Source organism: Paramacrobiotus metropolitanus, unplaced genomic scaffold, assembly GCF_019649055.1.
Source record: "Paramacrobiotus metropolitanus isolate TYO unplaced genomic scaffold, Prichtersi_v1.0 Parri_scaffold0000006, whole genome shotgun sequence".
In the NCBI taxonomy this organism is placed as follows: Eukaryota; Metazoa; Tardigrada; class Eutardigrada; order Parachela; family Macrobiotidae; genus Paramacrobiotus; species Paramacrobiotus metropolitanus.
Window position 1 is genome coordinate 978,176 of NW_026570226.1, and position 27,634 is coordinate 1,005,809.

The following is a 27,634-nucleotide window of genomic DNA, read 5'->3' on the forward strand; positions in this document are numbered from 1 at the left end:
GCGCAAGGACACATTTTATTCAAAATATTTCTCAAAACCTGCAATTTCGCAAATGATATTGGATGTCAGAATATGGATACTTGTGCGCAAAAATACTTTGTACCTTTGGCACATCTATTACGCCAAAATTTAGCCAAACAACCGTGGTATGCCATTGTGTTTCAAACAAAATTATGTGCGCGGGATGTAACCAATTCATACGCTGCAGCTAAAAACTAACCTTTATTTAAATTAGATCAAGCAAACTTTTGAAAATTTCCAAGACTAAACTCAAATTGGCACACCATAGTGTGTATCACACAGAACTTATGTGCACGGGATGCAAATCCGTCGTACGTTGCCCTTAATTCGAAAAATTTTGCCTGCTGGCATGAAACACTTTTTTGAACAAATAATATGATTTTATTTTATACTATAAAATGCACAACATTAGCAACGAAAAGAATGTTGTAACTCACAACTGCAAAAAACACTTTTCAAATAAAAATCACCCAGTGAAACATCACAGAATCAAACAGTCCAGCAACCAAGCTGAAGACAGACTACTGCAATTTGAAAAAATTATTCTCTATTGTTCCGCCAAAGCAATAAGCTCTTCATTTCGTGCGCATTCCTACAAGAAAACATTATTTCAGCGGTACATCCAGTATCATTCATACTCGACAACACGAACCACAAAATTACGGCTTACCTGTTGAAATTCTTTGACCAGTTTGTGATACAACCTTTGCTTTTCTAACAGCTCCAAGTACCGATCATTGAGCTGATCACGCTTCAGCTTCTCCGTCTGCCGACGCTTTTCCGCCTTTGAAACAGTCTGTCGAAGACTATCTAGGATTTGCTCCAACTGTCGGATGAACTGTTCCTTGGCTGAGTCGGATGCGACTGCCCTATTGTAACGACAGCCAAATTAATTTTCGCGAATTTGCTACTGTGACCTTTATCAGGTATCAAACTTCTCAGGTATCTCGATACTCACAAATACCCAAAAACAAAACGAACCATCCAAACTCACACTTCGAAATTATCATGAATTGATTCCAGCAACTGCACTTCTTTTTCATAATACATTTTCGTGTCGGATAAAGTGTTGTACAATGTGTAATACTTCTTTGTCTCCCGCAGTCTCACAGCCACTGAAAAAACCAAATGTCTCATTAACTACCTAGTGTAAATGAAATGCAGTAATGCACCATATTAAATTAAAAAGAATTCAAAGTGTTTTGAAATAAACAACAACAACATCTCACAAATTTGATATACTGGTGCGTCGCAATCTGCCGCTTTGTACCTTGGTCATATAGCTCGATGAACCGTTTCTGATACTGTGACAGTTCTGCTTGGGACGGGATATCGTCCAACCGCCGCTGTAATTGAGCAACTTCGCGATTACGTTTGGCTAGCCGCAGGCGAATTTCTCGCAACGTGTCCCTCTCAGTGGCCAAACGATCTTTTAAATCCTGGCTAAGCTATATCAATAAAAAAAGTGTCGTTATTATTTCAAAGATTATTTCTAGAATACGAAAATTCCCACGAAAACGTACACGCTGTACTTACTTTTGAAGCCATGTATTGTAGCGAAAATCTATTCTACTTACTGTAACGCACTCCATCGGCGCATTAACACAACAATAAATGCAAGTACCCCACCTGATTTTTCTCTGGGGAGGGATTCTCTAACTCTTCCTTAATCTTTCTGTATTCCGTTTTCATTCTGGCTGATTCCTTTTTGCACTCTGTCCGGAATGTCGCTATCTCCTCTTCAATGGCAGTTTTTCTCACCAGCAACTCCGCGATGCGCTCCAACTGCTCCGTGTCCATGTTATTCGTGTTCTGATCAAGGTCAGCATTTTCTGAGTCCAAGGTTTCCTTCTGGGCTTTCAACTAAATAAGTTTCGCAGATTATTGATGATGTTTATTAACAAAAAATTCACCCTTACCTCTTTTCGGGTTATCTTCAGCTCTTCAATACGATTTTCCAAGCTTTCTTTTTTAGAAGCCAACTACAATCAGCAAAAATTTGCTTTCAACAGCTGAAAAATACCGTACTCCGTTATTCCGTTACACGTTATTCCAAAACAGAGCAATAAAAATTAAAAGGCATTACACCAACCTCCTGCTCCTTCGCTTTTAGAGTTTCCAACTGCGACTGCAACAAGTCAGACATGTGCTGAGGTTTATTAAATCCAGCGAATATTCCCTCAGCGGCCATTGCCTCCAGTTCGGCTTTCTGCTGTTCATGGAGTGCTTCCAGCTGACTGATTTCATCTGCTTGCTGGCTGACAATATTCCCTATCGTCGATGCTTTGATCTTCCGACCTCGATCATCAAGTTGTTCCATTTCTCCCACCATATTTCGCAAGCGATCCTGCAAGGTTGTCAAAACTTAACAAATAAGTTGGAACAAAAACGGACAAAGCAATTAAATTGGCCAAAGTTAACTAAAATAACATGATCATAAAGATTGTAAAATTATCCAAAAACAAAAAAAAAAGATCAGTCTGCATATCGGCGTTGATACTGAGTAGTCCTATACAAATTGCAGAATTCAACAGCATTAGTTTCAAAGGCGAATAATATTATCTTTTTCACTAAAAGCAGTCAAACTTCAAATTCCGTCAAGCAAATGAGCCATACTACAGTCTCTCGCCAGTCGATTTCAACACTGAAGAGTAGATACATTTTCAATGTCTGTTGTGGATTTCTTCTCTTCAGATCCGGCCACTTTACTCTTGTTCTTCCCCTCAGCTTGATCCATTACCGCAGTTCCGCTATTGATCCCCGTTAACGAGCTGCAGTGACAAACGATGTTATTCCCTTGACGGCATAATTCATAAACACTCACATCGCACAACCACACCAACCGCCGCTCATCCCAACTCACTTTCCATATTCTAGCAGTGTGTATTGCACTTTAGTGGCGAAATCCGGCTGCGTCTGTCCGGCTTTTCGTCGATATCGCCGGCGCGGTGCGTAGGCATTATTCAGATTCCGCAGCGCTTGCTCAGTTGTCTGCTGAATAGTGCGCTGTTCCGTGTCTTCCGGTGTGGTGTGGTGCTTATCGAATTGACGGATGGCATATGCTCGATTAGTATCGCCGGTCTCTTCGCGCGTCTCGATAGCGCGCTTCACTAACCACTGCACCACCGGGTAAATGTGGACGAAATCCAGACCCTGGATTTGATGCGGGTCCAAACGATGCGGACACTGCAGTTTCGGCAGCACCTTCACGATTTTCTCGGTTAATGCTCTGAAAAAGGCCAGATACGAAAAAATAAGAATCACTATCAACAGGCAAACGAAAAAATATTTGGCCACTTCAAAAAAGCCTTTATCGCTAACATGTATGACGCTTCAGAATAACAATACAAATATTTCATTTATGATTAGAAAGCTCGTAGCAAAGCGGTGCTCGTAGCAAAGCGGTGCCTGTTATCTCGAATGCTGAATAAACTCAGTAAAGCTGTCAAAAAAGTAAGTTTTATTTCTTAAATTTTTGAAAACAAATTTTTAACCATCTTCTGCATGATAATTTAACCGAATCGAAATTAACAACGATAAGCGTTTACGGAAAAACTTATCTCGCACAAAATCAGCACTGATAGGCTGACAGCAACAATTTATTTATTTTATGTTGCATTACCATGGGCATTAGTTATCTGGAAATTGTAAAGACAGCCTACGAGAACGTACATTTTTTGCCCAATGCTCAAGGATTCTTGGAAAAGCAAATCAATATCGATGTCCAAATTGCACACTTCCAAGCACCATACCATTCCGCCGACGATCTAAAATTCCAGTACTCTAACATTATGAATGCAAGTTAAAGAAATCACCCGAAGAATTCAGTGGGCGCACTTTATCAAAAGGATGCAAGCCCTTGATGCGGGCTCGGAAATAGCCCGCCGCCACCAACAGTTCCATGGTTTCCTGTAACTTTACACTCTGCTCCTCGTCTTCGCGGACTTCCACCATCTGCAAAAGAAGAAAACTGGTATTAAAACTTATTTTAAAAGTTAAAGCAACAACATTCACAAGTGATATTTTTATACAGTACCTTCTCCATTTTTCGGCGGTGCTACAAGTACTTATCCAGTAACAAGTTCAAGTGTTCCTTATTCTTAAATGAAAAGAAGTATGCACAGCTATCGTTCTAAAATTTAAATGAAAATAGACTAAAGAAAATGTGAACGAACATAGAAAAACGCACTTTTTAGATTCGTAACTTTCGTTTTAAAAAAAATTAAAAACATAAGTCAAAACCAGAAAATAAAAATTACTGCTGCTGCACGTCGTCATGGTACGCACGGCGTCATGCTACGCAGGCCATACGCACTAGGCGCTACGTAGCGTTCGCAACGCGGAAGCTAAAAGGCGACAAACCGTGCACGGTTTGCAAATAGAACAGTGAGCCTATGCTACGTCAATGCGGTCAAAATTATTTAATATTTTTCAAAGCCAAAAAATTCAATTAAATTGCATGATGACCCGTGGTCGAGCGTACATGCAGCAAAATACATGCCACTGGTTTAGCGAATTCGCACAAACCCTAAACCGTACGCTGGCATATCGATCACATTTTTATTTTTTTTCCTTACCTATACTGAGTATACTCCACAAAATTTTTATGTGAAAGGCAGTTTTATATACAGTTATTTGACTTTTCAAGATTTTTGCTCACTGTTGCACAGAACTTGTTGTTTATTTTACAAAGCCTCGATTTTGTGCACACATGTACTCACTACCGAAATAAATTAATTCGAATCAGTTTAAACAGGCTAACAAATAAATCGACCACCATATAATTCTTTAATTTACGTTTCATTTTATAGAAACGAGTCGACTTCCTCACCTTTGAAAAATACCTAGTTTGTCCGAGCAGACAATTTACATATCCAACGACATCGAAGGAAAAACCACTGCAATTGCAGTAGTCGTATGGCCCTTGTATTGTTTAATTCGGCTGGCGTACTGTGGCATCACTCGCTTTCAAAGCGTAACAGCACCTGTCTAGCAATGTGTAGCTGCGCACATGAGATTGTACGGCGACGGATTCAAATGTGGAAAATAATTTTTATAGGTTGACATATGGTGATTTATTTCTGTTTGCTTTAACTGTTTTTCTACATATTGCCCATCAACCAGACGTGTGTGATTATAGCGTTTGACAATGGAAACTAGGCGTAACCGTGTACAACCATCGCTGCAACAAAACGGGACGCTAATGGTGGAATGCTGCGCCGCCGGCACACTGCCGGGCACAGTGCTGCAGCACCGCGGCGCGCTGATGTTGGCAGCTTTCAATTTACGCGTGAAACGGCTCGATATAAATGGGCGTTCTCCGCTGCATGGGCAGCAGACTATGGAAGGTTTTTGTGAGATTTGTGCTTAGCTGTACACTTGGCTTTCGATTTGTCGTGTAACTTGATTCCTTCACCAAGAGCTGATCCATTGACACGGAGTCAGACACACTCGGGCAGCAACGCACAGCAAAGAATTGCAAATTTTTTCGGCTTATAAGTTTTTGTGTGCATTGAATGTAATCCTGTTCAATTTCCCGTGCATATAAACCGCACTTCCGGTTGAATTTGGGAAGATGGCTAACATCCAGAGAATCCGCCAGGGCAGTATCAAAGTGCCCCCTGAATTTCGGGAGCCGACTATCCGTGAAACTTCGGGCTTTCATCCGGAAGACGATGCTAAAGCTTTGCAGAAAGCTATGAAAGGCTTTGGTAAGTGGCAAAAAAATGTACTCAAGGCGGAAGATATATTATTAATTTTTTGTTAACCATATTGACGCTGTATGTGCATATCGCGGTTTGAAAATTCACGTAGCATCCTTTCATTGCAGCAGTTTTGTATGGCATTCCGAGTAGACCGCGAAGTGCAGAATCTGTTTTGTTAGACTTTCGAGTTCTTAGTTTGTAAATACTACCGTAGAGATGCAAAGGCAGCGATTATGGCTCGTCTAACTAAATGTTAAAGTAAAGCTTTATATTTCTAACAATAAATTAAATTCGAGTTTACGTAATACGGTAGAGAGCTAAAATGAGAGGGTGATTGTTTTGTTGTGTTTTACCGATAGAGCAAATTTTGGGGTGGATAATTTTACGCCGGTTAGCACCGTTCAAAACTATGCGAATATCGTAGTAATATTTTGTTAATTCGCTGTAAATAATATTAAGCGAGCTACTGTACTCTGTAGTTCCCGGCATGAACAAATTGCATGTCACCGGATTTTGCTGGCCAAGTGCATCGAGGGCATATGCAAGCTCCTCAAACATGACTTTAAGTGCAATCTAAAACCGCTTTCTGGGAAGGCGGAACAGATTGGAAATTGTATTATGTGGAAAAGTCAAGTGTAAATTAATTTTTAGGAACCGATGAAAAGGCGATCATCAATCTGCTGACAAAGCGAACTAATCAACAGCGCCAAATCATTGCAGAAGCATATCAGACGCTGTTCAACAAGGTACAGTACTTCTACAAATATTAAAAATTCATATTCTGCAGTGTAGTCTTAGCGGTTTAACGTTTTAGTACGGCGTAACAAAATCACTGAAGTAGCGTCACAATACTGTACATAATCTCATTACAACGAAATCACCAGTTTTACGGTGTCACAGGATCTTGCTAAAGATTTGAAATCGGAACTTAGCGGAACGCTGTCAGATGTCGTTGTCGGGTATGTACAGAGTACAACTGTTTACAAGTAAATCATATTGATTTTGTTGTAGCGATCAGTCATAATCAAATCTTGTCACATTTTCCGTTAAACAAATTATACTTGCTAAAAATCTTAATCTCGATAATTCTTATGTTTGTTGCGAGTGCGACATCACACTGAGTTTTACGTACACGCTTTTCTGCAGGCTTATGCAGTCACCGGAAGTGTTTGATGCTCACGAAATTCATAAAGCGATATCTGTGAGTTTTTTATGTGATTGTAATTGTTGAACTGGATGCTCGCCTCCGTGCATTTACAAAGCCATATTTAAATTTCAGGGACTGGGCACAGATGAGGAGACCCTTGTGGAAATACTATGTAGTCGTACTAATGCGGAATTATATGCCATCAAGCTAACTTACCAAAAACGTATGACGCTTCCTCCACTTTCGAAATTCAAAAAAAAACTTCAGTGCTATTTTTTACAGTTTTTAATAAAGATGTGGAAAAGGATATTTCGGTAAGCAAAAGCATATTTGAATGTAGTTGCGAGGGTTGCGTGTCGATAATGATCTGCCAAACAGGGAGACACTTCCGGTTACTTCCGACGATTGCTGCTTGCGGAATTCCAGGTACTGCTAAACCTAACTGCTGCTCCTGCTGCTTTAAAACCTAATTTCTAATATTTACTTGCGCTATTGTTCGTGCCGCTATATAATGAAAGACACCAAGAAATTTGTGTACAGACAGCAGAAAAACTGTATAACTTATAGAAACGGAAAGGTTGTGGCCTTCAGTTTGGTTAACCGCATACCGTTAATCCGGCTGTGTTTTCTTAAACAAAGATTCCGCGGAATGAAACGGACGAAATCTTTCTCTACCAATCTTATCACGAAGCCTTGGCCCTTTGGGAAACTGGGCCGAAAAAATGGCCACAAGACGAAGCATTCTCCATTCCTATTTTTACCCGGCGCAGTCATGCACACCTTCGCCATGTGTTTGATGAATACAAAGCCATATGTGGACTGGACATTGAAAAAGGTTGGTACAAACCAGTGCGGTACAGCACTAGTTTTTCCCACGATCACTGCCACTTTGCATGTATGAATGGTCGTCGAGGCACTTGAATCGTCATGAGTTGAATGGATGTTGAATTTGATTATTGGCACAAATTACAGATGTCACTAACGAACTCAGCGGCGATGTGGCTGACTATTTCTTGGCTATCAGTAAGTGTCTTCCATCGCTTCTACGTAACTTGTATGTGTTATAGCCAGAATTAAACAGCTCGCTATTTCAATTTTCTAAAGCAATTCTTTTTTGTATTAGTCATTTTACTACTGTGCAGATTCATCTGCAGTTATAATTGCTTTGTCATTAATTTTTCAGTCAAGCTCACTCGAAATCCACCGGCGTATTTTGCTGAACGGCTGTACAAAGCTATGAAAGGTCTGGGAACGACGGAACGAACAGTAGTGCGCATTTTGGTTTCCCGGAGTGAAAAAGATCTTGGCAATATTAAATCGGAATATTTTCGCCTGTATGGAAAAAGCCTTGAAAGTTGGATTAGTGTAAGTTGTTGTGCGCATGAGCGGCATGACACTGATGACAGACGAGTTTATAGCACAATACTTATCATGGGATAAAAGTCAGCATGCCTTTATTAATTTTGAAGTTTTCCTCAGTTCTGGTTTGATCCATATTCTAACCAGCAGCCTTTTCCACAGGGTGATTTTTCTGGTGACGCGAGAAAGATCTTATTGGCGCTGATTGGAGAAGCAAAATAATCGACTTGACAACAGGAGACATGGTGGATTTGCCTATATTCAGTTCCATTGCATATGTACTTTCATGTTGTGAATTTAATTCGTCAATTCACGGATTCCAGTTTAAGTGTGAATGCATTGATACTTGTCTCTTGTCTCTTATCATTCCAGCTCGAAGGAGTATCTCACATGAAACTGTCTTTTGATCTTTTGTTCCTGAGAAGATTTGCATTTCCCTTTTCAAAGCATTTTAAAAAATGTGCTTGGTGTGGGTTATTGTGTATTTTGTATTAAGTTATTAAAACTGGAAATATTTTATTTTTTTGTGTTTTTTCTCATCAGTAGTAACGGAAGCGATAATTGTGTGTAAGTTTGCATGTTTGTGTAACCAGAATGTATAAATCTTTAAACATACAATTCCAAGGGTTTTAAAATACTGCAAAAACGAAGGTTACTAAAAAAGAAATATTCAAGATAAAATTAAAGGCTTATACATTGCATTTTTAAGCGCCTTTAGTCATGTCCTTTAGTCATGTCCACCTAACTAAAACTGCGCTCACTACAGATCGGATAAATTGATCTTTCAAAGTCTCAGTGCAGCTCACAAAAGTCCAGACGTATGCTGAAAGATCCCTTATTTGGGGAACTGTTAACTTCTTTCGCACTTGATAATAACTAAAGTGGTTTGATATTGAAATTTCGCCCGGCTTATTCAGTGAATCATTCCAGCACCGCGTTAAGATCGTATTTAATTTAGACTGTTTACCTACAATAATTGATATTGCAGTATGCCGCAAGCCTGCCACTAGAGGCAAAGGTCAACCATCCCGAGATCAAAATCAGTCCTAGCACGAACTAGCAATGACTAACTCCAAATCTTCTGAAACAAGTTTCATGCGTACGTTATGTATTCTGTACAAATTACTGGGATGAGTACGTACATCTCCACTTTATACTCCAATTCATTGTAAAAGAAAGATTTTATCATGTTGGATAAGAATTTTGGAAAGTGCCAACTTCGAACCTTGTGTAAAACTGCTCGCCACTAGACATTTAACTACCCGTAGTAGTGCATTTTTATAAGCGGCATAATAGTTTCTTGTGCAGGCCTAGGCTGAACAACCGACCGACCCCCGCTGATACCTTCCTCGTCAAATATGGATTCGAAACTGATTTTTGCTTGCATCTGTGCCCTGGTACGCAATAAAATTTCCACAAGTACAACTTTTAAAATATAATGTAACACAAAATTATATTTCTGCAAATCTGTGCAATAAATAGGGCTGGTTTTCCGAAGGTATGTTATGAAGCCCTCCTGCAATTATTGTAGGCGATTCCAGCCCTGTGTGCCGACCGCGGCTCACACTCCAACCGAGGAAGAGCTAGAACTGAGGAAGATCAAGGGGATTCTCGCCTAACAGGAAATTATGTGCGCATAAAAGTGGAAATCTTGAAACTGACCAATGATCAGGGACTTGCTTCTTCCGGAAGCCACTGCGATTTCGCCGGTAAACGGTTGTGTGTGGTATAATAACCGATGTCCTCTATACATAATACAGTGCATGACGAAAATAAATAGAAATCGACCGGTCGGTCTGCGGTCGCGTCTCTTATACTTATTTTTGTCGTCCATTGTACGAGTAAATACCATTCGAATTCCTTGTATACGAGAAAGTATTATGGTACAGTAATCCTAGGCTCCTAGCGGATACTTGGTTATATCGTTAAGGTTTTTCCGGTAATATACGTACGTGCTATTTAAGTGGTTCTGCATCATTTTCTAGGTACCTGTGACCCCGTCTTGTACTGCAATTTGGACACGTAAGTTACTAACTTTAAACTATAAAAAATTATTAACCAAGAGTTCATAGAAACAACCGTAAAATAAAAGACAAAACAAATCAAAACACAAACTTGCATATTTTTATTAAATATATATTTGTGCCTTCAGAGAAAGACCAAACGCCGACTGGCCAGGTAAGCAGTTGTTTAAAATTAAGTCTAAAATATCCCGGAAGTGAACGCATTTTTGCAAAAATGCTTCTTCTACATATACATCAAATTTTCCGAGAATGGCGCAGCTGGAATGATTTTTAGGATCTAAACCTGATAATACTTGGCCAACGGTTTTCGGCGTTGACAATGTGAACAGTCCCAATATCGGTACTACCATCCACAAAGATATCTGTGGTCCAAAATATAACGTAAGTTTAAAAAAAATACGCCGTCCACAAGGTTGATTTATTCCTTAAATCGTTCTAGGAAGCCAATCTAAGAATTTTCGCTCTTGATCGCGATCCAGCATCTAAGGATGACCTTATCAACCAGTGGGATTGCCCGGTACATTATTCTAAGAACATCTTTAAAGTTAAATCTGATAATAATTTTCATAAAGAAACAGTGTTGTTAAAGAAAAAATATAGTTTATAATTCTGTTAGTAAGCTATGAAGTATTTGTATTGTACGAAGAGACAGATGCATGTTTTAAAAATTGTCGTTCATCTTCGCTCACAGATTAACCGCAACCCTGACCGTCATGAAGGAAGCGCGGAATGGTCACCTACGTTTGAATGCCTGCCGAAATACCAGCCAGGAAAAATGAAGTATGTATATTATTATAACTCAAAAAATTATAGAGCTTTCAGAAAGCTTCATGATGTTTCAAAATTAACGAGTGCGTGTATATTTCTAGGTTGACTTACCGTTATCAAGTATTCCACATTACCCGTTCACAGTGTAACTCGACTGTACCGAATGCAAAATAAGATTTTTTCGCGAATGAGGAAATTGCGATCCACGGAGGAGAACTGCTTTAGCTGTCAAATGTTATGTGAATGATAATTAGTGTTTTAAAAGGTAAAATGTACCAAAGTACCATTACTGAAGTGTACGAATAATATGGCAATTAAGTTCGTCATGCAAAATAACCTTAAAATGTCAACAACAGCAATCTTGATTGTCTCAATTGTTCCATCGCTTTAGTAGACATATATCTTCGTATCGCGTTTAATTGCCTGGTCAAACTTACAACAAACAATTTAATTCGATTTTAGAGTTTCACTTTCACAAAATTTCTAGTACAGAAGAATTTGTTGAGCCATGGTCTGGGTGAAATACGATTGCATTTCCTGTTACAAGCCAAATAAGTACAAGTGCGGTAGATCAGCTGTTTAAGCTGCAAATACTGTGACGCACAATTTCCAGTAGCGATGTTAAATTCTCGTAATTATTAACAGATTAACAAGAACGGTAGAATTTTGTCTGTTCTTCAAGCTACACACCTCCATTATCAAAAATACAGAAACCCATCACTTTGTTTTAATACTTACACGTGGCATCTCGATCAGTGTTTTGCTTTTCTTTATGTATTCACGTAAACAATTGTTACACGTATCCATACGTTCATGTTGCAAGTATTCGTTTACATGTACATTTGAAATCAAATTGTTGCGGTGTTTAAAATAGTTTTATGGAAGGCGTAATTAAAAGTACGTATTGCTTTTGCTGCGTAGAAAAAAGTCTTGAGACAATTAATTTTGTGATATCAAATGTGACTACAAGGGACCGATATAAAATTTCCGTTAATTAAGGACGCTTGATAGGTATACTATCTGTAAGTGTTGTTTATACGTCGTATATGAACAGTTTACACTATTATAATTTACAATATACGAATACTCGTATATCTATATACTATATACAACAGGGAGTCCAATTCCACGTATTAAAAGTTGCAATACTTTCAGTTTCGATGCTGTAACAAAAACCCGGCAGAGCAGAAAACACGCATCCTGGTGTAATAGTATCAGGGAAATTTTTGAGATAGTTACTGTATGCATTGGTTTTTTCCACAAGAAAATTTTTTCTTTATGTCGGTATCACGCAAATGTCACCTTATAATATGCAAATACTTTGTTAAAACAAGGATGGAACACTGAAGATTCTTGTCGATTTTGCTTCCGCCTAACTTGTACTTAAGAGTCGCATGTTTGGCAAATAGAGAGGCTTGCCAGCGTTGGTGGTAGTGATTAACCAGGTGTTAGTCAGTTTTTTGCCGGGTATACATTACGGCCACCTTCGGAGAAATACCTGCACGGCAGGGTTGGTATTTGTCAAATCTCACAGCAGGTTATATCCCTCTTTAAAACACCTACTTGTTCATTTTTTCCAAATTGCCGACGCAGAATATTTCCCCGGTATATAAGGGACTGGTTGCTGTGTGGGAAATTAAACAACACCATTTCTAAGCATTTGATCCATCTCGGCAATACAACAATGTTTTCCGGGTTAGCTGCTATTGTTGCGCTGCTGTTGGTGAGTGCAGAAAGCCAAAAGTGACCTCGTTTAACAACTTAGTATTTTATTATAGTACGTACGAATATCTATATTTTGATTGCGCTAAAAACTGATTAATTGTCTAGGTAAAACTTTATTTTCAGTGATTTTTGCCATAAATTCGTTCTGCTAATCAGATGAATAACTCTACAACGAGCTTTAGAATTTAAAGTAGAAGTATGTGTTGTTCTGTTGCTTGATTAGTGCGGGATCGCACTGGCGGAAAGGATTGCATCCAGTCCTGATGTAAGCTGGAATCGTCGCAATACCGATTCGGATCGTTCAGGTGTGTTCGAAGAGAGCAACATTCGACCATCCTCACTGAGACAGTCAGACGCATTCGCAACTGGTTCTCAATCAGCTGGTTCTAGTAAATCAATTAATTCAGGCAGCCGCGGCTCATCCTTCTCTAATTCCGATGATGACCGCTTCCCCATTACCGGCGGCAGCTCGAGGTTCTCGGGTAATTCGGGCAATTCCGGAAGCGGAAGCAACTTCGGCTCTCGTGGAACGGGTTCCGGCAGTCGCGACCGTGATGATTTCGGCAGCGGCTCATCGTCGTCGCGCGGCTCATCATCACAGGATCCAAATTATGTGACAATTGTAGCCGCCCTGGTGCGGTTGACTAACGCCGACGGCAAAACCAACACGGGCAGCAAGTGCGCTTCCTTTGGCGGCAAATGCGATCCTCTCATCTATGCCAATCTGGATACGTAAGTATTAAGCTTGCGTAAATCTGTTAAACGAATCGAGACACTGCGCATATGGTAAGAAATTTTCAGGAGCGTAAATATCCTTGTATTTCTTATACTACACACACACACACAGAGTATACCGGAAATAACTAAAGCGTTTCGTTCCGTGTAGCGAACGACCGAATGCAAACTGGCCCGGATCAAAGGATGTAAAATTCTGGCCTCTGCTTCTTTCTGTCAAGGACAAAAATGATGTGGACATTGGCATTGTCAATATCACAAAACAATACTGCGGACAAACTTACAAGGTATTGTTTCGAATTCACTTGTAACTTACTTCCGGCTCAGCCGTAATGTATGGAAGATTGTACTTATATAGTATTATATACATGCAGAGGTACCGAGGTACTGCTGTTTATAAAGTGATGTGCAATTATTTATTGTTGACAAAGAAAGGTTCGTACGAAAATTTTTTACAGTAAATGATTAAATGAGAATACATACTCGGAAAACGCATATTGCTTGAGGCTACCATGCAAATTAACAAAGTCTTCTCATAAGCAAAGCGCAAATCGTGCAAGCACTTGTGACTTTGTGTGTCATGTCACTTCTGATAGTGCGTAGTGGGTAAAACATTACCTCATGCGGAAATCAAGCTTAGGCATGCGGAAATCTGTGTTCTGCCACTGTTTTTCGCTTTTCTGATTGAGTGTTTTTTGTGATTTTATATTAATAAACCATTTTATCTGTTTCTTTCTTATGGCGGTAACTCGCAGAAGTGTGACCTTTTTATAAATCGCCTTCGCTTTACCAGGCTGTTCTAATATAGGAAGCAAATCTCCGTGTGCACGTTGAAGACAAGAAGATGCTGACATCCAATGCCATTATCAATGAATTCGACTGTGTGATCAACCGTGATCCGGCCCGCGATGAATTTTCCGCCAGCTGGAGTCCGGAACAGCAGTGCATACCGCGTTATCCAAAGGGTGGTCAAATGTAAGCACTTACAACTGTCATTTGCTAGCACATGCAGAGTACTAGCCGCGCGCCACGGTGCCAAAAGTTTTCCGCATCACTTGCTCACCTGGATGATAATTACAGTTGCACAATTTTATAGCCTGACATACAAGTACAAAGTGTACTATGTGGACAAATTTGGCTGCGGATCCACCGATAGGCCCAGCACAACTACCAAAGGATCATGGTTCGGCTAGAAAAAAACGGCCGACATATTTCCTTGACGGGAACCAGTTTGTCAAGGGTGAAAAGCCAAGAGCTAGATTTTAAATTCTAATGAGAGTTTTTATTGTTTTGGGATCGTGTTGCGTGGTGTCTGGCAATACGACTTTTGATTGACTGCTTGCCGACATAATATTAGTTACTATGTATTGCGTGTGCATTAATTATTGGTTTTGTCTAGAGAAACGTTTGACACCTTTTGGAAGATTAGTTGTATCAAATCATGGATAGCAATATGTATCGGTCATTTACAAAGTGACTTATGTTGTCGGTAAAATTCATAGTTACATTGATTGTATTACTTTCTATCAGGGTTTTTAATAATATGGTGAGAGAGTAGCAGCGTATAGAAAAACGTTGTAATTCCTCCCAAGTCTTAATAACGGTAATCTTTTCTGACTATACTATTAATTTTATTTACAATAATATTATTATAATCAGTTTAAACTTACAATTAAACTTACAATTATTTTTATAGATAATTTTGCTTACAATTATAAATTTTTTGGAAAATGGGTGTGTCGTAGCTAGATCCAATTGGAAAAAGCATTTCGCTTTGCCATTCAAAGTATCGGGATAAAATAATATAGAATAATATAGCACAGTCCTAAAACTTGAATTTTCAAATTTTTTTCTTGATAAAAATTAAATGATAAAAGCATACGTCAAGTAGTAAAAATTTACTGATTTACTGGTACCTTCTCCCAATTTCCGACTCTTGAGTTGCGCTATACATGTTTCTTAACATGTACAAGTACCTTAACCAGATATACGATCATTTGCCGACACAAGATAAAACTTTAAAAATATTATTCGGCAGAATTCCTTAACCTTTACAAACAAAATTTACTCGCACATGGTATCATATTACGTGCACATAGGTAGACGGTAAGAAGATGCAGCTGTTTTCCACAGTTACGGCGGAATAAAAATCAATAGCGGGTGGATAATGATGCTCGGTTGTCTAATTTTCATTCCCGAACATTGGACGGCTATCATTAATGGACCAGCTGGCCTCTCTTCGACTTGCAGCACTGCCGCACTGGGGTGTGTATAGCCCGGTTCGGTTCCGGCCACCTATCGATCGTCGCCTCTATCCCCCTCTCCCAGGCAATTCCGCAGCGGACGGAATGGGATGAAATGGCGGCTCCCATGCCATTTCATTCACTGGCACACAGCTGAAGATGAGCCGCGTGTGCTGCTGCATCCATCTGTCCTGTACCGCAGAGCGCTTCTCCGTGTGCTAAGCTTCATGTTCATCACTAACCCATTTTATCGCCAGCTTCCATATTCGCCGTGACTGCTCTTCTACACACGCTTTGTGAATGATCGTAGCCATCCCTGGGACTCACTTCATCCGAATCTGGAGTAAACAGTACTGATTGATTGGAAAGGCATACAGTGGCACATTTTGTGCGCGGGATTGTTGTAGTGTTTTTTCGCATCCCTTTACAACCCGATTAGCTGTATAATGATGGGGGGTCACACCGGGCTTAAGGTCCTTGTTTATCTCTTTAATTTTCTCCTGATGGTAAGTCACTCGAAATGCAAAAGCGTAATTTTAAAGGGCAATAATAATTTTTTTACGTTTTTGATATTCACGTATTTCTTATTTTGCATAAATTTTGGCTTGCCAGTGTACATGCTTGTATGTGTACTCCGGTTTTTTACCCAAAATTTGCTGTTTTAAAATAATTGGTTTTGTAATTATAACGTTATTCCAGTGGTTGTTCATCAAACCGGATGCGCTGAAAAAATACTCGTTAAACGTTTTTCGTAGTTAATGTTTGTCTTCTAAATACTGTGATGTACTTCAAATTAGCCGATATTCTCATTTCTCATGGTCAGCGGCCATATAAATAAGTATTCTTGTGCGTTTGTTCTACAGCAGCCGGCGACAGCCCGATGTATTTTATTAAACTTTGTTTATTTATAAATTATCTGGTTCTGTTGTCACCATTGCAGTAGCATTTAAATGTACATGTTAGATTATATCTACCTATTACCTATTGGGCAATAGCCGTCAAAACATAAAAGGTGTGTTCGCATGACACCACTAATATTTAAAAAGAGATTTCAAATTTGTACTACAAAACTGGTAACCGCTTTTAAAAAATAATACTTACCTTAACTTTGTTTCGATACCTTAACGATGGCCAGCCTGCCCATATGCAAGCATGATGCAGTTGCTGTAAATTAGTCGTTGAAGATTTTAATTAAATAAGAACAGCCTTTGCAGGCATCATTACGGCATCGTATTCTTGATATAAGTAAAGTCGAAGGGTCCCGGGGAGCATGTTCACACGTGCACTCGGCATTGATTGATACTGAGTAAATGCAAATGAACAGCTGTGAAGGATCGATGGGAAAATATCAGACCAATCTTCAAGCGTTTTTAATGGATTTTTGTTTATATACTCTGTATATTGTAATAACTACTCTATGGTTTCCTGAGAATCGATAGGCGATAGAAACCAGAAATTATTCTCAAGATTATCTTTCTTTAAATTCTTGTATGTAGTGTATGACTCCATAAAGTGTGCAGCTCTAACAACATTCAAAAAATTAATAATGGCAAACCCTACAAATATTTTTGACTGCAAAGGTCAAATGGAAATGTCTACATTTATCGAGTAAAATTTGCAACCGCCACAAATAAAAATGCCTTTAGCGCAATCAATGCGCTATTATGGTTTTCATCGATCTGAATGTTTCCGTGGTTTATTTATAGCTATGCGGATTGGCGCTAGTGGTTGGTGGGACTATTGTCCAGGTACGCACAAACAACAACTGCAAAATGCCGAAGATAATGCGCATTATCCTTGTGCAATAGCAACTGTGTATAACGGTTGCGTGCAGCATATTGCCTCTGCAACTGCTGGTTTATTACAGTTTTCCCCGGAATACGAGTTAATGCTTCCGAGCCTGCTAAAATAGTTGTTTTTAACCAGGTGCATTACAATCATTACTTCCACGGCATGGGAATCAAATTCTTCGTTGCTCCGCTGCTCCTGATAATTGCCGGATGCGTAATGTTCCTGATTGCAGCATTTGGCTGCTTTGGAGTTTGCAAGTTATTACCATGGACTCTCATTCTCGTATGCGCGCGGTTTCATATTCATATTTTTTTGAAAATATAACCGTTAGATCATAAATAATGTTAGCATTGATACATTGATATGACTATGTAATCAACTTGAAACGGAAATGCAGTAACTGAGTAATTACCAGATACCTAATTATTAACCCTTGGGTAGTATCCTTTTAAGCGCTCTTGCCGGCTGCAGAAGTGTATATCGCTTAATATTACACATGGCCTGGCGTAAGGAAAAGGACAGTGAGATGAATCAGGAGTCCTGATCCAGGACTAAATAAAAAGTTAATATAAAACCGTAAATATACGATTTTGCAGATTACCAGTCATGATTGATTTTTTTAATTTGTAGTTTGCCAGTTTGTTGACGATCGTCTTTTTACTGGAGATATCTGGAGTCATTGCGGCATATATTGAACGAGCAACGGTACATAAACACTAAACTCTATTACAAAGAAGTTTTGAATAACCAATAAAGTTCCTATTAAATATCCACATTACCTGCATTTACTCATTAGATATCCACATTAAATACCCACATTACCTGATCTTGCAATTTATTAGGTTCGTCAGTATATTGAAGCCCATATGAATGCGTCCATTGGTGATGCGGGAACTAGAACTCCAAGAACCGAAGAACAGGCAAAGCTATGGGACTTCGTGCAACACGACGTAAGAAAACGCTATCGCCGCAAGTAAATGCACAGCTTTACCCTATCGATTTTGCTTGAAGTAGCAATGCAGTAATTTTCCCTTTCTACAGATAGCAAAACTAATCAGTACAATTATGATCTTACAAACTAATTTTTAACTCTTTTTGTATAATCATATATAGCAAAACTTTCAGAATATCTATCACCTAAACGTCTAGTTTAATTTTAAACGTAACGTTGATTTGTTGATTTATTCGAGATTCAAATCGAACAATTTCAAATGATGACCGGCATGTACGGCATAAGGTACCACAGTGGTAACAGTCAAATTTCTTTAGTTCAAATGTTGCGGAGTTAAAAGCTACGCCGACTGGCCAACCACGATCCCCGATTCCTGTTGTCGAGAGGATATCCGTAAACCAGGCTGTGCTAATAAGAGAGCCGACATAATTCGAAACTGTGAAGCAGAAATAAGGAATAATTGCCCTATCAACACAAAGGTACAGTGCAAGCAAATCAAAAGGCCCTAAAAATTAAAATCGTGCAATATTTGAATAAGGTTTGTTTGATAGGGTTGCCTTGTTGTTGCGGAAGATTACCTCAGTCAAAACATTGGCGCAATTGGAGGAATCGGTTTAGGAGTTGCCGCATTTCAAGTACAGCACTCGTATATATATCGAAATGTTTAAAAGTTAGAACAGTGACCTTGTAGCAACCGCGGTATAACCGTTTCAGTGCTACTTGAAATGTAATCATTGCAGTATTTCTGATACTGATAGTACATACATGTACAAAGCGCAATGCTCAAACGGTAGCACGACTGTATAAATTGTATGAAATTCTAATTAGCTCGAATTTTTTTCAGATACTCGGAATTGTCCTCGCCGCTTGTTTAGCAAAACGCATACGAAATGACGCCCTGAATCCGTAGCAATAACACCCACTTGCTGATGAATTACGATTATCTTCAGCGCCATTGGTTCAAGACCAATTTTATAGGAATGTCACCAGATTCTATGCAGTCAAGCATACGATGGCGCAGTTTGGCTGATAATTCTTTACCTTGCTTGCCGTTGTGTTGTCGAATTGTTATCGGAAATTGGTTATTCGCGGAGTATTGCAGTTGCATGTGTGTTTAAGACGAGCGATGCTTACCCATTTATGACATAACATAATATCAGGCTTACACTTCTCAAATTTACATCATGAACTACTTTTGTATTACAACCTTTTAAAGGCAACGACGTTTTATCGATTTTATACTTCATGTAATTCGTTCATTAATCTGCGGCAATTATATTTCGTGCATTTTTTTGTATCGTTTTTTGAATAAACGCATTATACACGTGTACATGGACTTCCGTGATATGTAAGAAAAGATTCATGATCAATTTGTCCAAACTTTCGTTGTCGTTTTTAACCCGGCTCATTTTTAGGGTTAGTATTACAATTTTGTCTCGGAAGTTATGTAACCCATAGATAAACATTTTTGACAAGTTACGATGGATGGCCATCCAGCTATTTGTTTGCCGAAACTGGATCGCTTTCATGGTTCGTGAATCATGATTCAGGGAGCCAACAATATGACTGGATGTATTGTACAATAAATATTACGCGATTAAAAACATACTACAGTTGATGGTACGTACTGTACGAGCTGTTTCCAGGTTTGCGCTCATATTAGCCAAGAAAATAGCGAAATCGATTTAGTTTGTATTGATCGGTTTATGACACCGATTTTAAAGTAAAAACAGGAAGGGAACAAAAGACCGGCATTAATCAGGCGATAACTGGATATGAAACAGATTTGATGCACGTGTTGATGATTATTGTATGGCTTCTAATATGTGCATAGGTACATAACCTTGCATGCCATCCACTCGTTTCACATACATCCAGTGATCAGGATTTTCGTTACCCGGATTGATATCGAACGCTTTAACTGTTTCTCCCGTACGGACCGCCACTTCCTGTGTCCGCTTGGGTAGGTAGTCTTGGTTGACCTTTGCCATCACAAAATCGGCATCGATAGTTTCCACTTTGGGGCTTTTTGGTGTTGGCTTATACGGTTTTGTTGATGTCTGTGATCTGGCATATTCGTTTGATTTACTCATGTTGTGCTTGCTGAAAAGGTCATAAAATACTTTTAATTAAACAGGAGTCTCCTAAAGAACAGAATTAGGTTCGACGATCTAACTTGCTCATGAGCGCTTTGTGTTTCTCCAACACGGACAATGCGTCACGGTGGTAATCTAACTGAGCTTCTAGAAACTGTACTAGAGCAGATAATTGAGAACCCTGTGATTGTTCCACATCATCTAGTACAATACGGACGATCTCGGTTTGCCGGTCGAATTCCACTTGAGCCACCCGGACAGCAGTTTCTGCCTGGCAAAAAACTGTCGTGATGTTTGCACAGTTTTTACGTTTGTGGTTGTAGAGTATTATAATTACCGCGGCAATTTGGTCTTGTGTTTTGGCTTTCTTTAAACGGCCCTTCGCAGCATCCAGATCCAAGCGCCGGTTAATTAAACTGTGTTTTTCTTTCTACAAAAAGAAAAGCACCAGAACAACTCAGTTTATCGTCGAACCACGCAAACGTAACTTTAAAGTTAATAGTATCCGCGTAAATAAATGTAAAATTAGTATATCTTTAACATAATTAAATTTGCAAAGTTTGTTTGAACTTTAAATTTTCGATTTTCACCGATGCTTGCAGTAGGTTTTGTCGTAGAAAATCTCTCATGGGACGCAATATTATTTCTGCCGTGCGGTTCACATGTTTCAGCTCTTCATAACCTAAATCCTCCTCACATTTTCCCAGAACAGAGAGAATGTTGCCTGAAAGAAACTAAAAAATAATGTTGTTTTATACGGGAAGAAGCTGTGCACTCACCAAATTCCTGATTTTCCTCGATCACTCCGGGAACTGCCGCACCCAACGCTCTTCCTAACTGCATATGGGGATTATATTTTTCCGCTGTTGTGCATCCAGGAGTGGAATCATAAATATAAAATTCCTTGCTTTGCTCTAGAAGTTTTGGGGGCGGTAAATTTGTATTCACAGTGTGCATGGAAAGGAACATTTCACGGCTTAATTATTCTTGCCTCGGAAAGGCTTGATGACCTTTTCGACATATTTGACGATGTGAGCGGTTCTCTCCGCCGTATTGTTTAGATTGATGATTTTCTGTTGAACGTCTTCGGCGATGGGTGTAGTAAGGACATGGGTTAGCTTTTCTTCGGTTCTCTGTGAGGAAAAAACAACATCAGCAGGTTTAACGTACTCCAGAATTCATCGAATGCACATACTCTTAATCCACGACGCCATGCAAACGCCATGCAAGCTGTAAGCTTCGCTTCTTCAGCATAGTGGGCTCACGCACAGTAATTATGACACTTACTTGAACACCTCGTGAAATGCAGTCAGATACGCTCCGAGCAATTTTTTTGACATCCATGACGTTTTTGCCAGTTCTCGACGATCTTAGTATAATTATATTATAATGTGTAACTTTTTTTTAATTGTGTAACAATTGAATAAGTAATAAGATTCAGTTTATGATACAGGGCGGTAGGGCACTTTCATTTCATAGGCTGTGCATATGCCTACCGCCTACGAAGTTACATTACGTGCAGAAAATACGGCGAACGCCCCGGATAAACACGTGTAGGTAAAATCACTTACTGTATCATACGAATAGACTTTTTGTAAAAAAGACTCGGAATTTTTTTTTGTAAACTGCAGACATTCTCCTACATACGTCTTTTTCTTATCTGTGTTCTGAGTAAACATAAATTTGCACCAGAAAGTGAAGTACAGTATATAGAATTTTCCTTCCAGCTTGCAACCGTTTGAAATGGTTCGCGCTCCACCGAAAGTGACTGGGCTATCTCCCAAAGAGGGCCCACCTGGAACCCGTATTGTTATCCGCGGTGAAAACTTTGGAGCGCAGCCCAATGACTTGATTAGTGTGCTGATTTGCGGGGCGGAGTGCGTCTTCCAAGCAGAGTGGCAGAGTCCTAGTAAAATTTTATGTCGTTCTGGAAATGGGCAAGGTATTGGGGATGTGGTGATTACCACCAAATCTGGTATGTGAAGCATTGTTTATTTTTTTATTTTATTTTGTAACAACGAAAATGCATACGTAAACAATTGCGTCTTTCAGCGTGGGATTGGCTTTCAGCAATTTATTTCGTTCAAATTTATATTGATTTTCAGGAGGCAGAGGGACGTCGACGGTGCAGTTTCGAGGCTATGTTGATAGTATAGGACCGACCAAAGAAAGCGCTGTTTGGATCGATGAATCCAGATTTGCAGGTATTTTTGAAATTGTGCGAATTGTGTCGGGATTTGGTGAAGTTAAAATGTCGACGTTCGTTACAATATAGTCTATTTTAGCACATTAATTTTTTCGTCGTATTATCTCTGTTTTGCTTATTTTTCAAACATTGTGGCGTTGATTAAATATGGACGTGAATACTCTGTACATCGTAACAAAAATGGAAAGAGTTAAGGTTATGATATAGATACTATTTTGTTATTTATTTAGTCTGCTTGTTTTGGCCAATTTTTGGTAAACAGTGTTTTTGTACTCCTGCAGATGGACGAGCTGGCAATCAACCACAGTCTCCGGTTGGACTTGCCGAAGGGCAAGATCCACTGGCACTGTCCGACGAGCAAACTAAAGAAATCTTCAAGGAAGAACAGTTACTGGAAATGTTTCCGGAAGGTACTGTAGTTATGTGCACACTTAATTTCTGAAGATTTGCTCCAGATGGCCATGCAGCGCTCGAAAGTTTTTAAGTTTTTTTTATAGGTTCTGGCAATATAACCCAGGAGAATTTTAATTCTGCTTGGTTTCTATTGGAAAATCACGGTGGAGCTACTCTGGAAGATTTAAAACATGGACTGCGGCATATGCAGACGCAAAGCAAACAACAGTCTGAAGGTGAAATTAGATAGATTTTCAGTTTCCTGTGCTCTTAAAATTCAGCATAGTGAATTTTCGTATCGAATCATGCAGCTTAGTTAATAAAATCAAGACTTTTGCTAATTTAATTAGAAGCAGAAATCTTTGATTGGCTGTTTTGACTGTGGAGCGTAACTGACTATTAAATAGCTTTCAAAATTATTTGATTGCCACCGTTTAGAAACGTTTGCTTGATTGTAATTTCAGGTTCTGTCGTGTTCCTTAAGGGCCATTTGGGCTCATATTTTGAATGCATCGATACACTGGACCATCTGGAAGTTCGTTTTGCTGAAGATAGCGAGAAGTTTGTGGAAAACGTCGACAGCTTGGTGGAGAAAGTGTCCAATGCGCGCGACTTGTCGAATTATACCTATGAAGCAGTATTCAGACGCCGGCAGAAAACTGAATTCTACCGGCATTCAATTTCCACTGTACAGCGCTTTCACTATTTCTTCGATTTATTGTCCAGCATCCATAAGAGCATTCGACTGCGAAATTATCGTGCCATCATGGCGGATTTCCGGAAGTTCCAAAGTATGATCGGTAAAAGTCAGGTGCGAGTATTGCAAAATGTCTACCGAGAAGTGGAAGCCAAGATTGACTCATTACGATCCAGTTTGCGTGAAGAGCTCAGAGTTATGCCCGGGGACGTGGATAAGCAGATCATGCTGTGTCGTAATTTGGCGGAACTGGAGGACACCGGGGATCCCGGTTGGGACTGCATTAACACCCTTCATTTGTACATTATGGAAAAGATGTTCGAGATTTACAGTTTTTATTTTGCCGACGTCGGCGCAGCAGTTGCAGATGTTCAACGGTCCCTCCAGACCAAAGCGTACCTGCACATTGATTTTCAAATTCATGTGGCGTCACCTTTTGACTTAGATTTTGATGTGCCGTCCGATATTGAAGGAGCTACCTCCGTTAATCGGGAAAAGCCCGAAGCTATTACGGATTCCGCTTCTGTTTGCCAATTGCTCAAAGTGCTCAGTGATCATATGGTAAAAGGTGTTCGGCATTTTTTGCGGCTGTCCGAAGCGTTTTTCCAATCAGAAATGCGGGAAAGCGGGAAGGATGTCACGGCAGTGGTTGATCCTGTGAAATATAACAGGCAGCGCGAGATGGTCGTAGAGACCGTGCATAACTTTGTCGCTATCGTCCAGTGTGCGGTGCGGCCAAAGGAGACTTTAATAAAACCGGAAGACTTTTATTCTGCGGTTTTAGCCATTCAAGACGTTAGGAAAGCGTTAACTGGCCATGGGGAAGGCGCTGCTGTGCTGAAGCAGCTTATCATGCAGTTAAAGCGCGCGTTGGTGTTAGCTGTTCTGGAACGTGGTGCTGCAGGTGCATTTAGGCTTGGCATGACAGAGCGCTGAACAATTATGTTGTACTTAATATTCCTCCTTTTTTATAGAGATGGAATCAATTGCTACAAATGCGTCCGAGCGTCCCGATAAAGTTCTACGTTTGGCATCGAAAATGCCGGAACTGTTTACGACCATTGCCGTAAAAACGTTAGGCATGACCAAGCAGTATTTGGCCGAGGATAAAATACACAACATTAATATTCTAAACGACTCAGCCTTGGTGGATGCAATACTGAACAACTGGACGCGATTGTTTAACGTCCCAGTCGACACACTGCACGATTTTGGTGACAGCGGCACGGTAAAAAGAATAAATTAGCCATTATATTCCCTTCCTTAAATTTTTAGTGTTAATGTACGTACCTCACTCTTCATTTGCACCGGCAGTACTAGGTATTGTTTGTTGTATTCTAAATGGTAATTGTTGTGCTTGTGTAAACTTTGACCTTCCTTGCTATAAGAATATGACATATTTTGCGTTGGGACAGGGAGTTGTGGCGTTATTTGCTCTCATGTCCGCTCAAACCTTGCTGAAGAAAGTCCTTCCACGCTTGTTTAAGATGTTGGACAGTAATATTCCGGAATCCAAAGCTTCCTTCAAAGTGACGATAACTGATCGTTATAATGAACTCGTTTCTGATCTGGCCAAATCCTTTGTGGAGACAAAAGCGGAACCAGTGATTGGAGTTATTGAAAAGCACATGATTGATTACGGTGTTGACTGGAAACACGCTTCTGAGCCACAGGGTAACGGATTATTATTCGCTAAAGTTTCAGATTAATTTTGACACAATCTACGAAAAAAATTTGAAAATATCTGTACGAATAATTATGGCACAGTAGACTTTTCTAGAGACACGCAAATGCGGACCCTGCAGTTGTAACGTTATAAGAATGCCGACTGGCAGCAGTTTAATCTATGTTGGTTTTTTTCAGAAGTGAATGCCTACATCACAAGGATTGCTTTCGATCTGAATGCGGTGTACGAGGAGCTATGCGTATTTGTCAGCGATGAGGACCTAAGTGACAATATCATGAAAGGAATCATCGTTAAAGTTTGCGAGGAAGTCAACCGCTTATTTTTTGTTGCGTCTGGCTTTAACGTTAATGGTGTGATCCAGGTAACCCTTGCACTTTCATGCAGCGAAAAGCATGCTGAAATCTATAATCAAAATATATCAATTCAAAAATTAATCAATTCAAACATTCAAATCAGTTCAAAAAGCAGTTCTATAATATCGTTTCGCTGTATAAAGTTATTTTAGACGAAAACATGGCAGAACACGTTTCTGAAAATTTTGTTTTACTTGAGGAAAGCATTCAGTAATTGTTGAATTTTAACGTTGTGACGTTATAAGAATGCCGACCGACGTTGTAACGTTATATTATTGTAGGGTCAAATTGATCTGGCAGCACTGCGGCTGATAATCGGTCCCTTTACCAGCAGAGTATCAACAACAATGCTGGATGATGTGGATAAATTATTAAGAGATCAGCGCACACCGCAAAGTGGTGACAAGGTCAATAAAGTGCTGGACGAATATACCAGAACACATCAGATGTTGATGTTCAGTTGAAGTTTGATGGATTTGCATTTGTGACAATTTATAAATTTTTTGGTCCTGACATAGTGTGATATCTCGACAGATCGGTATTTTCTGTCGTTTGCGTTTTTCGGTGATTTCAAATTGTAAATGGCTGACCGGAGCTTGTTTTTCCGGCGCAGTTCAAGGAGCTTTATTGTTCAGCTTTGTCTGCTATACAGTATGAAAAGAGAAATACAGCATACTTCTATGAATATTTTGTTATAATGACGCTGAACTTAGACTCCCGTGGAGATCATTTTCCCCATTTTAAATGATTCCTTATTACGAACAGTATCTCGCGATCCGTACAATCGCCGTCAGTCTCGTCTTTATTGGCAAGGGATTGGCTAAAAGTGTTATGATAGATTTTATTCAATAGCTTACGCACGTAAAAAATGTTTCCTTACGCAGATATTTACACAGGAGTGAACAAGTGCGTTACCCGAGTGCAATTTTGTACCACATAAGCATCGTCTGAGATTCTGATTTCTGGATACTTGTTGGAGTATTCCACTTTCGTCCCGCGATATGAGCGTGTCTTTGTAATTATGCATTTACGCACACAACTGACGGAATCTTAGGCGATTGCTTAAAATCGATGACCCACAGTATCAATGTCTATGGTGTTTACTTTATGGATCTCAGATAAATCAATTACATGCACAACTTTTCTGTTCCGGATAGTGTATAAAAACAGCGTTGAAAATTTCTAGTTGTTGCATTACTTCTGTTGAAATCGGCATGTGATAAGGTTAAAATTGTCTCCTGATTTTGGAAGGTGATATGGATAAAAAGGCTATATGGTTTTTGAACGGAAACACCGGTATCACTATCATTGCAATTATACTGTCACTCGGTAAGGCTTCACAAGATTTCTGCGTACTACGTATAAACAATCCTAAAGGCTTATTATTGTACTGATAGTTGTTTTTATAATTTGAACTGACGCGACGTATTAAATCAGGTTTGCAGACATCTGCCATAAGGCTCTACAAAGCTGACGATGTGCAGCGAGCTGTCGCTTTGCAAAAGACCAGGAACGATATAGTGACAATCGGTAGACTGGACTCACGCATTAAGGAATACCAGAACTGGCGAAACAAATTGCTTCGTGACCTCGCCTTGCAGCAACCGGAGTACGCAACGATGGTAACAAGCGATTTGGATAAGCCAGTCGAAACAACCAACGTCGGCCGCGAGGGGGACACATTCAGGATGCCGCAGAATGTGCCCTTACGACAAGTATCTAACTGGAATAC

General features: G+C 39.6%; 7 protein-coding genes across 9 annotated transcripts; 5 read left to right on the forward strand and 2 right to left on the reverse strand.

Annotated features, from left to right (window-relative positions):
* Window positions 1-293: 293 nt before the first annotated feature.
* On the reverse strand, window positions 294-4,271 carry LOC129581739 (coiled-coil domain-containing protein 93-like). The gene is made up of 12 exons (XM_055472957.1): window positions 4,058-4,271; window positions 3,859-3,975; window positions 3,694-3,788; window positions 2,885-3,250; window positions 2,681-2,792; window positions 2,114-2,368; window positions 1,941-2,003; window positions 1,651-1,884; window positions 1,292-1,469; window positions 1,016-1,136; window positions 692-890; window positions 294-613 (listed from the first exon to the last, which is right to left on the reverse strand). The coding sequence occupies exons 1-12, from the start codon at window positions 4,064-4,066 to the stop codon at window positions 569-571; spliced, it is 1,794 nt and encodes a 597-aa protein (XP_055328932.1). The 5' UTR covers window positions 4,067-4,271; the 3' UTR covers window positions 294-568.
* Window positions 4,272-5,053: 782 nt separating this feature from the next.
* Window positions 5,054-8,816, forward strand: LOC129581675 (annexin A4-like). Its single transcript, XM_055472884.1, has 11 exons — window positions 5,054-5,732; window positions 6,378-6,472; window positions 6,627-6,685; window positions 6,873-6,927; window positions 7,006-7,096; window positions 7,156-7,187; window positions 7,252-7,299; window positions 7,513-7,708; window positions 7,846-7,896; window positions 8,057-8,238; window positions 8,395-8,816. The coding sequence occupies exons 1-11, from the start codon at window positions 5,597-5,599 to the stop codon at window positions 8,452-8,454; spliced, it is 1,005 nt and encodes a 334-aa protein (XP_055328859.1). The 5' UTR covers window positions 5,054-5,596; the 3' UTR covers window positions 8,455-8,816.
* A 653-nt stretch (window positions 8,817-9,469) lies between these two features.
* LOC129581850 (uncharacterized) lies at window positions 9,470-11,392 on the forward strand. Its single transcript, XM_055473114.1, has 8 exons — window positions 9,470-9,629; window positions 9,764-9,941; window positions 10,218-10,254; window positions 10,385-10,410; window positions 10,531-10,637; window positions 10,696-10,773; window positions 10,948-11,036; window positions 11,126-11,392. The coding sequence occupies exons 1-8, from the start codon at window positions 9,591-9,593 to the stop codon at window positions 11,196-11,198; spliced, it is 627 nt and encodes a 208-aa protein (XP_055329089.1). The 5' UTR covers window positions 9,470-9,590; the 3' UTR covers window positions 11,199-11,392.
* A 1,175-nt stretch (window positions 11,393-12,567) lies between these two features.
* LOC129581786 (uncharacterized) lies at window positions 12,568-15,042 on the forward strand. The gene is made up of 6 exons (XM_055473022.1): window positions 12,568-12,747; window positions 12,973-13,054; window positions 13,157-13,481; window positions 13,636-13,771; window positions 14,293-14,459; window positions 14,581-15,042. Exons 1-6 carry the CDS (start codon window positions 12,709-12,711, stop codon window positions 14,675-14,677), a joined length of 846 nt encoding a protein of 281 aa, XP_055328997.1. The 5' UTR covers window positions 12,568-12,708; the 3' UTR covers window positions 14,678-15,042.
* Window positions 15,043-15,734: 692 nt separating this feature from the next.
* LOC129581926 (CD63 antigen-like) lies at window positions 15,735-19,787 on the forward strand. Its single transcript, XM_055473231.1, has 8 exons — window positions 15,735-16,233; window positions 17,434-17,475; window positions 17,654-17,800; window positions 18,149-18,223; window positions 18,361-18,468; window positions 18,788-18,949; window positions 19,022-19,105; window positions 19,315-19,787. Exons 1-8 carry the CDS (start codon window positions 16,174-16,176, stop codon window positions 19,378-19,380), a joined length of 744 nt encoding a protein of 247 aa, XP_055329206.1. The 5' UTR covers window positions 15,735-16,173; the 3' UTR covers window positions 19,381-19,787.
* Window positions 19,788-20,010: 223 nt separating this feature from the next.
* On the reverse strand, window positions 20,011-21,979 carry LOC129581959 (endophilin-B1-like). Of its 3 annotated transcripts, XM_055473285.1 has the most exons (8): window positions 21,854-21,930; window positions 21,762-21,796; window positions 21,558-21,699; window positions 21,346-21,480; window positions 21,157-21,290; window positions 20,904-20,996; window positions 20,647-20,837; window positions 20,011-20,573 (listed from the first exon to the last, which is right to left on the reverse strand). In XM_055473285.1, the coding sequence occupies exons 2-8, from the start codon at window positions 21,789-21,791 to the stop codon at window positions 20,276-20,278; spliced, it is 1,023 nt and encodes a 340-aa protein (XP_055329260.1). In that variant the 5' UTR covers window positions 21,792-21,796; window positions 21,854-21,930; the 3' UTR covers window positions 20,011-20,275. The 3 variants fall into 3 exon arrangements, with proteins under 3 accessions (XP_055329260.1, XP_055329259.1, XP_055329261.1); XM_055473284.1 differs by lacking the exon at window positions 21,762-21,796 and having other exon boundaries at window positions 21,854-21,979; XM_055473286.1 differs by having other exon boundaries at window positions 21,762-21,899.
* Window positions 21,980-22,170: 191 nt separating this feature from the next.
* LOC129581649 (exocyst complex component 2-like) lies at window positions 22,171-26,660 on the forward strand. Its single transcript, XM_055472851.1, has 9 exons — window positions 22,171-22,541; window positions 22,672-22,770; window positions 23,054-23,182; window positions 23,270-23,401; window positions 23,630-24,766; window positions 24,837-25,090; window positions 25,278-25,536; window positions 25,726-25,910; window positions 26,184-26,660. The coding sequence occupies exons 1-9, from the start codon at window positions 22,310-22,312 to the stop codon at window positions 26,364-26,366; spliced, it is 2,610 nt and encodes an 869-aa protein (XP_055328826.1). The 5' UTR covers window positions 22,171-22,309; the 3' UTR covers window positions 26,367-26,660.
* Window positions 26,661-27,634: the final 974 nt, after the last annotated feature.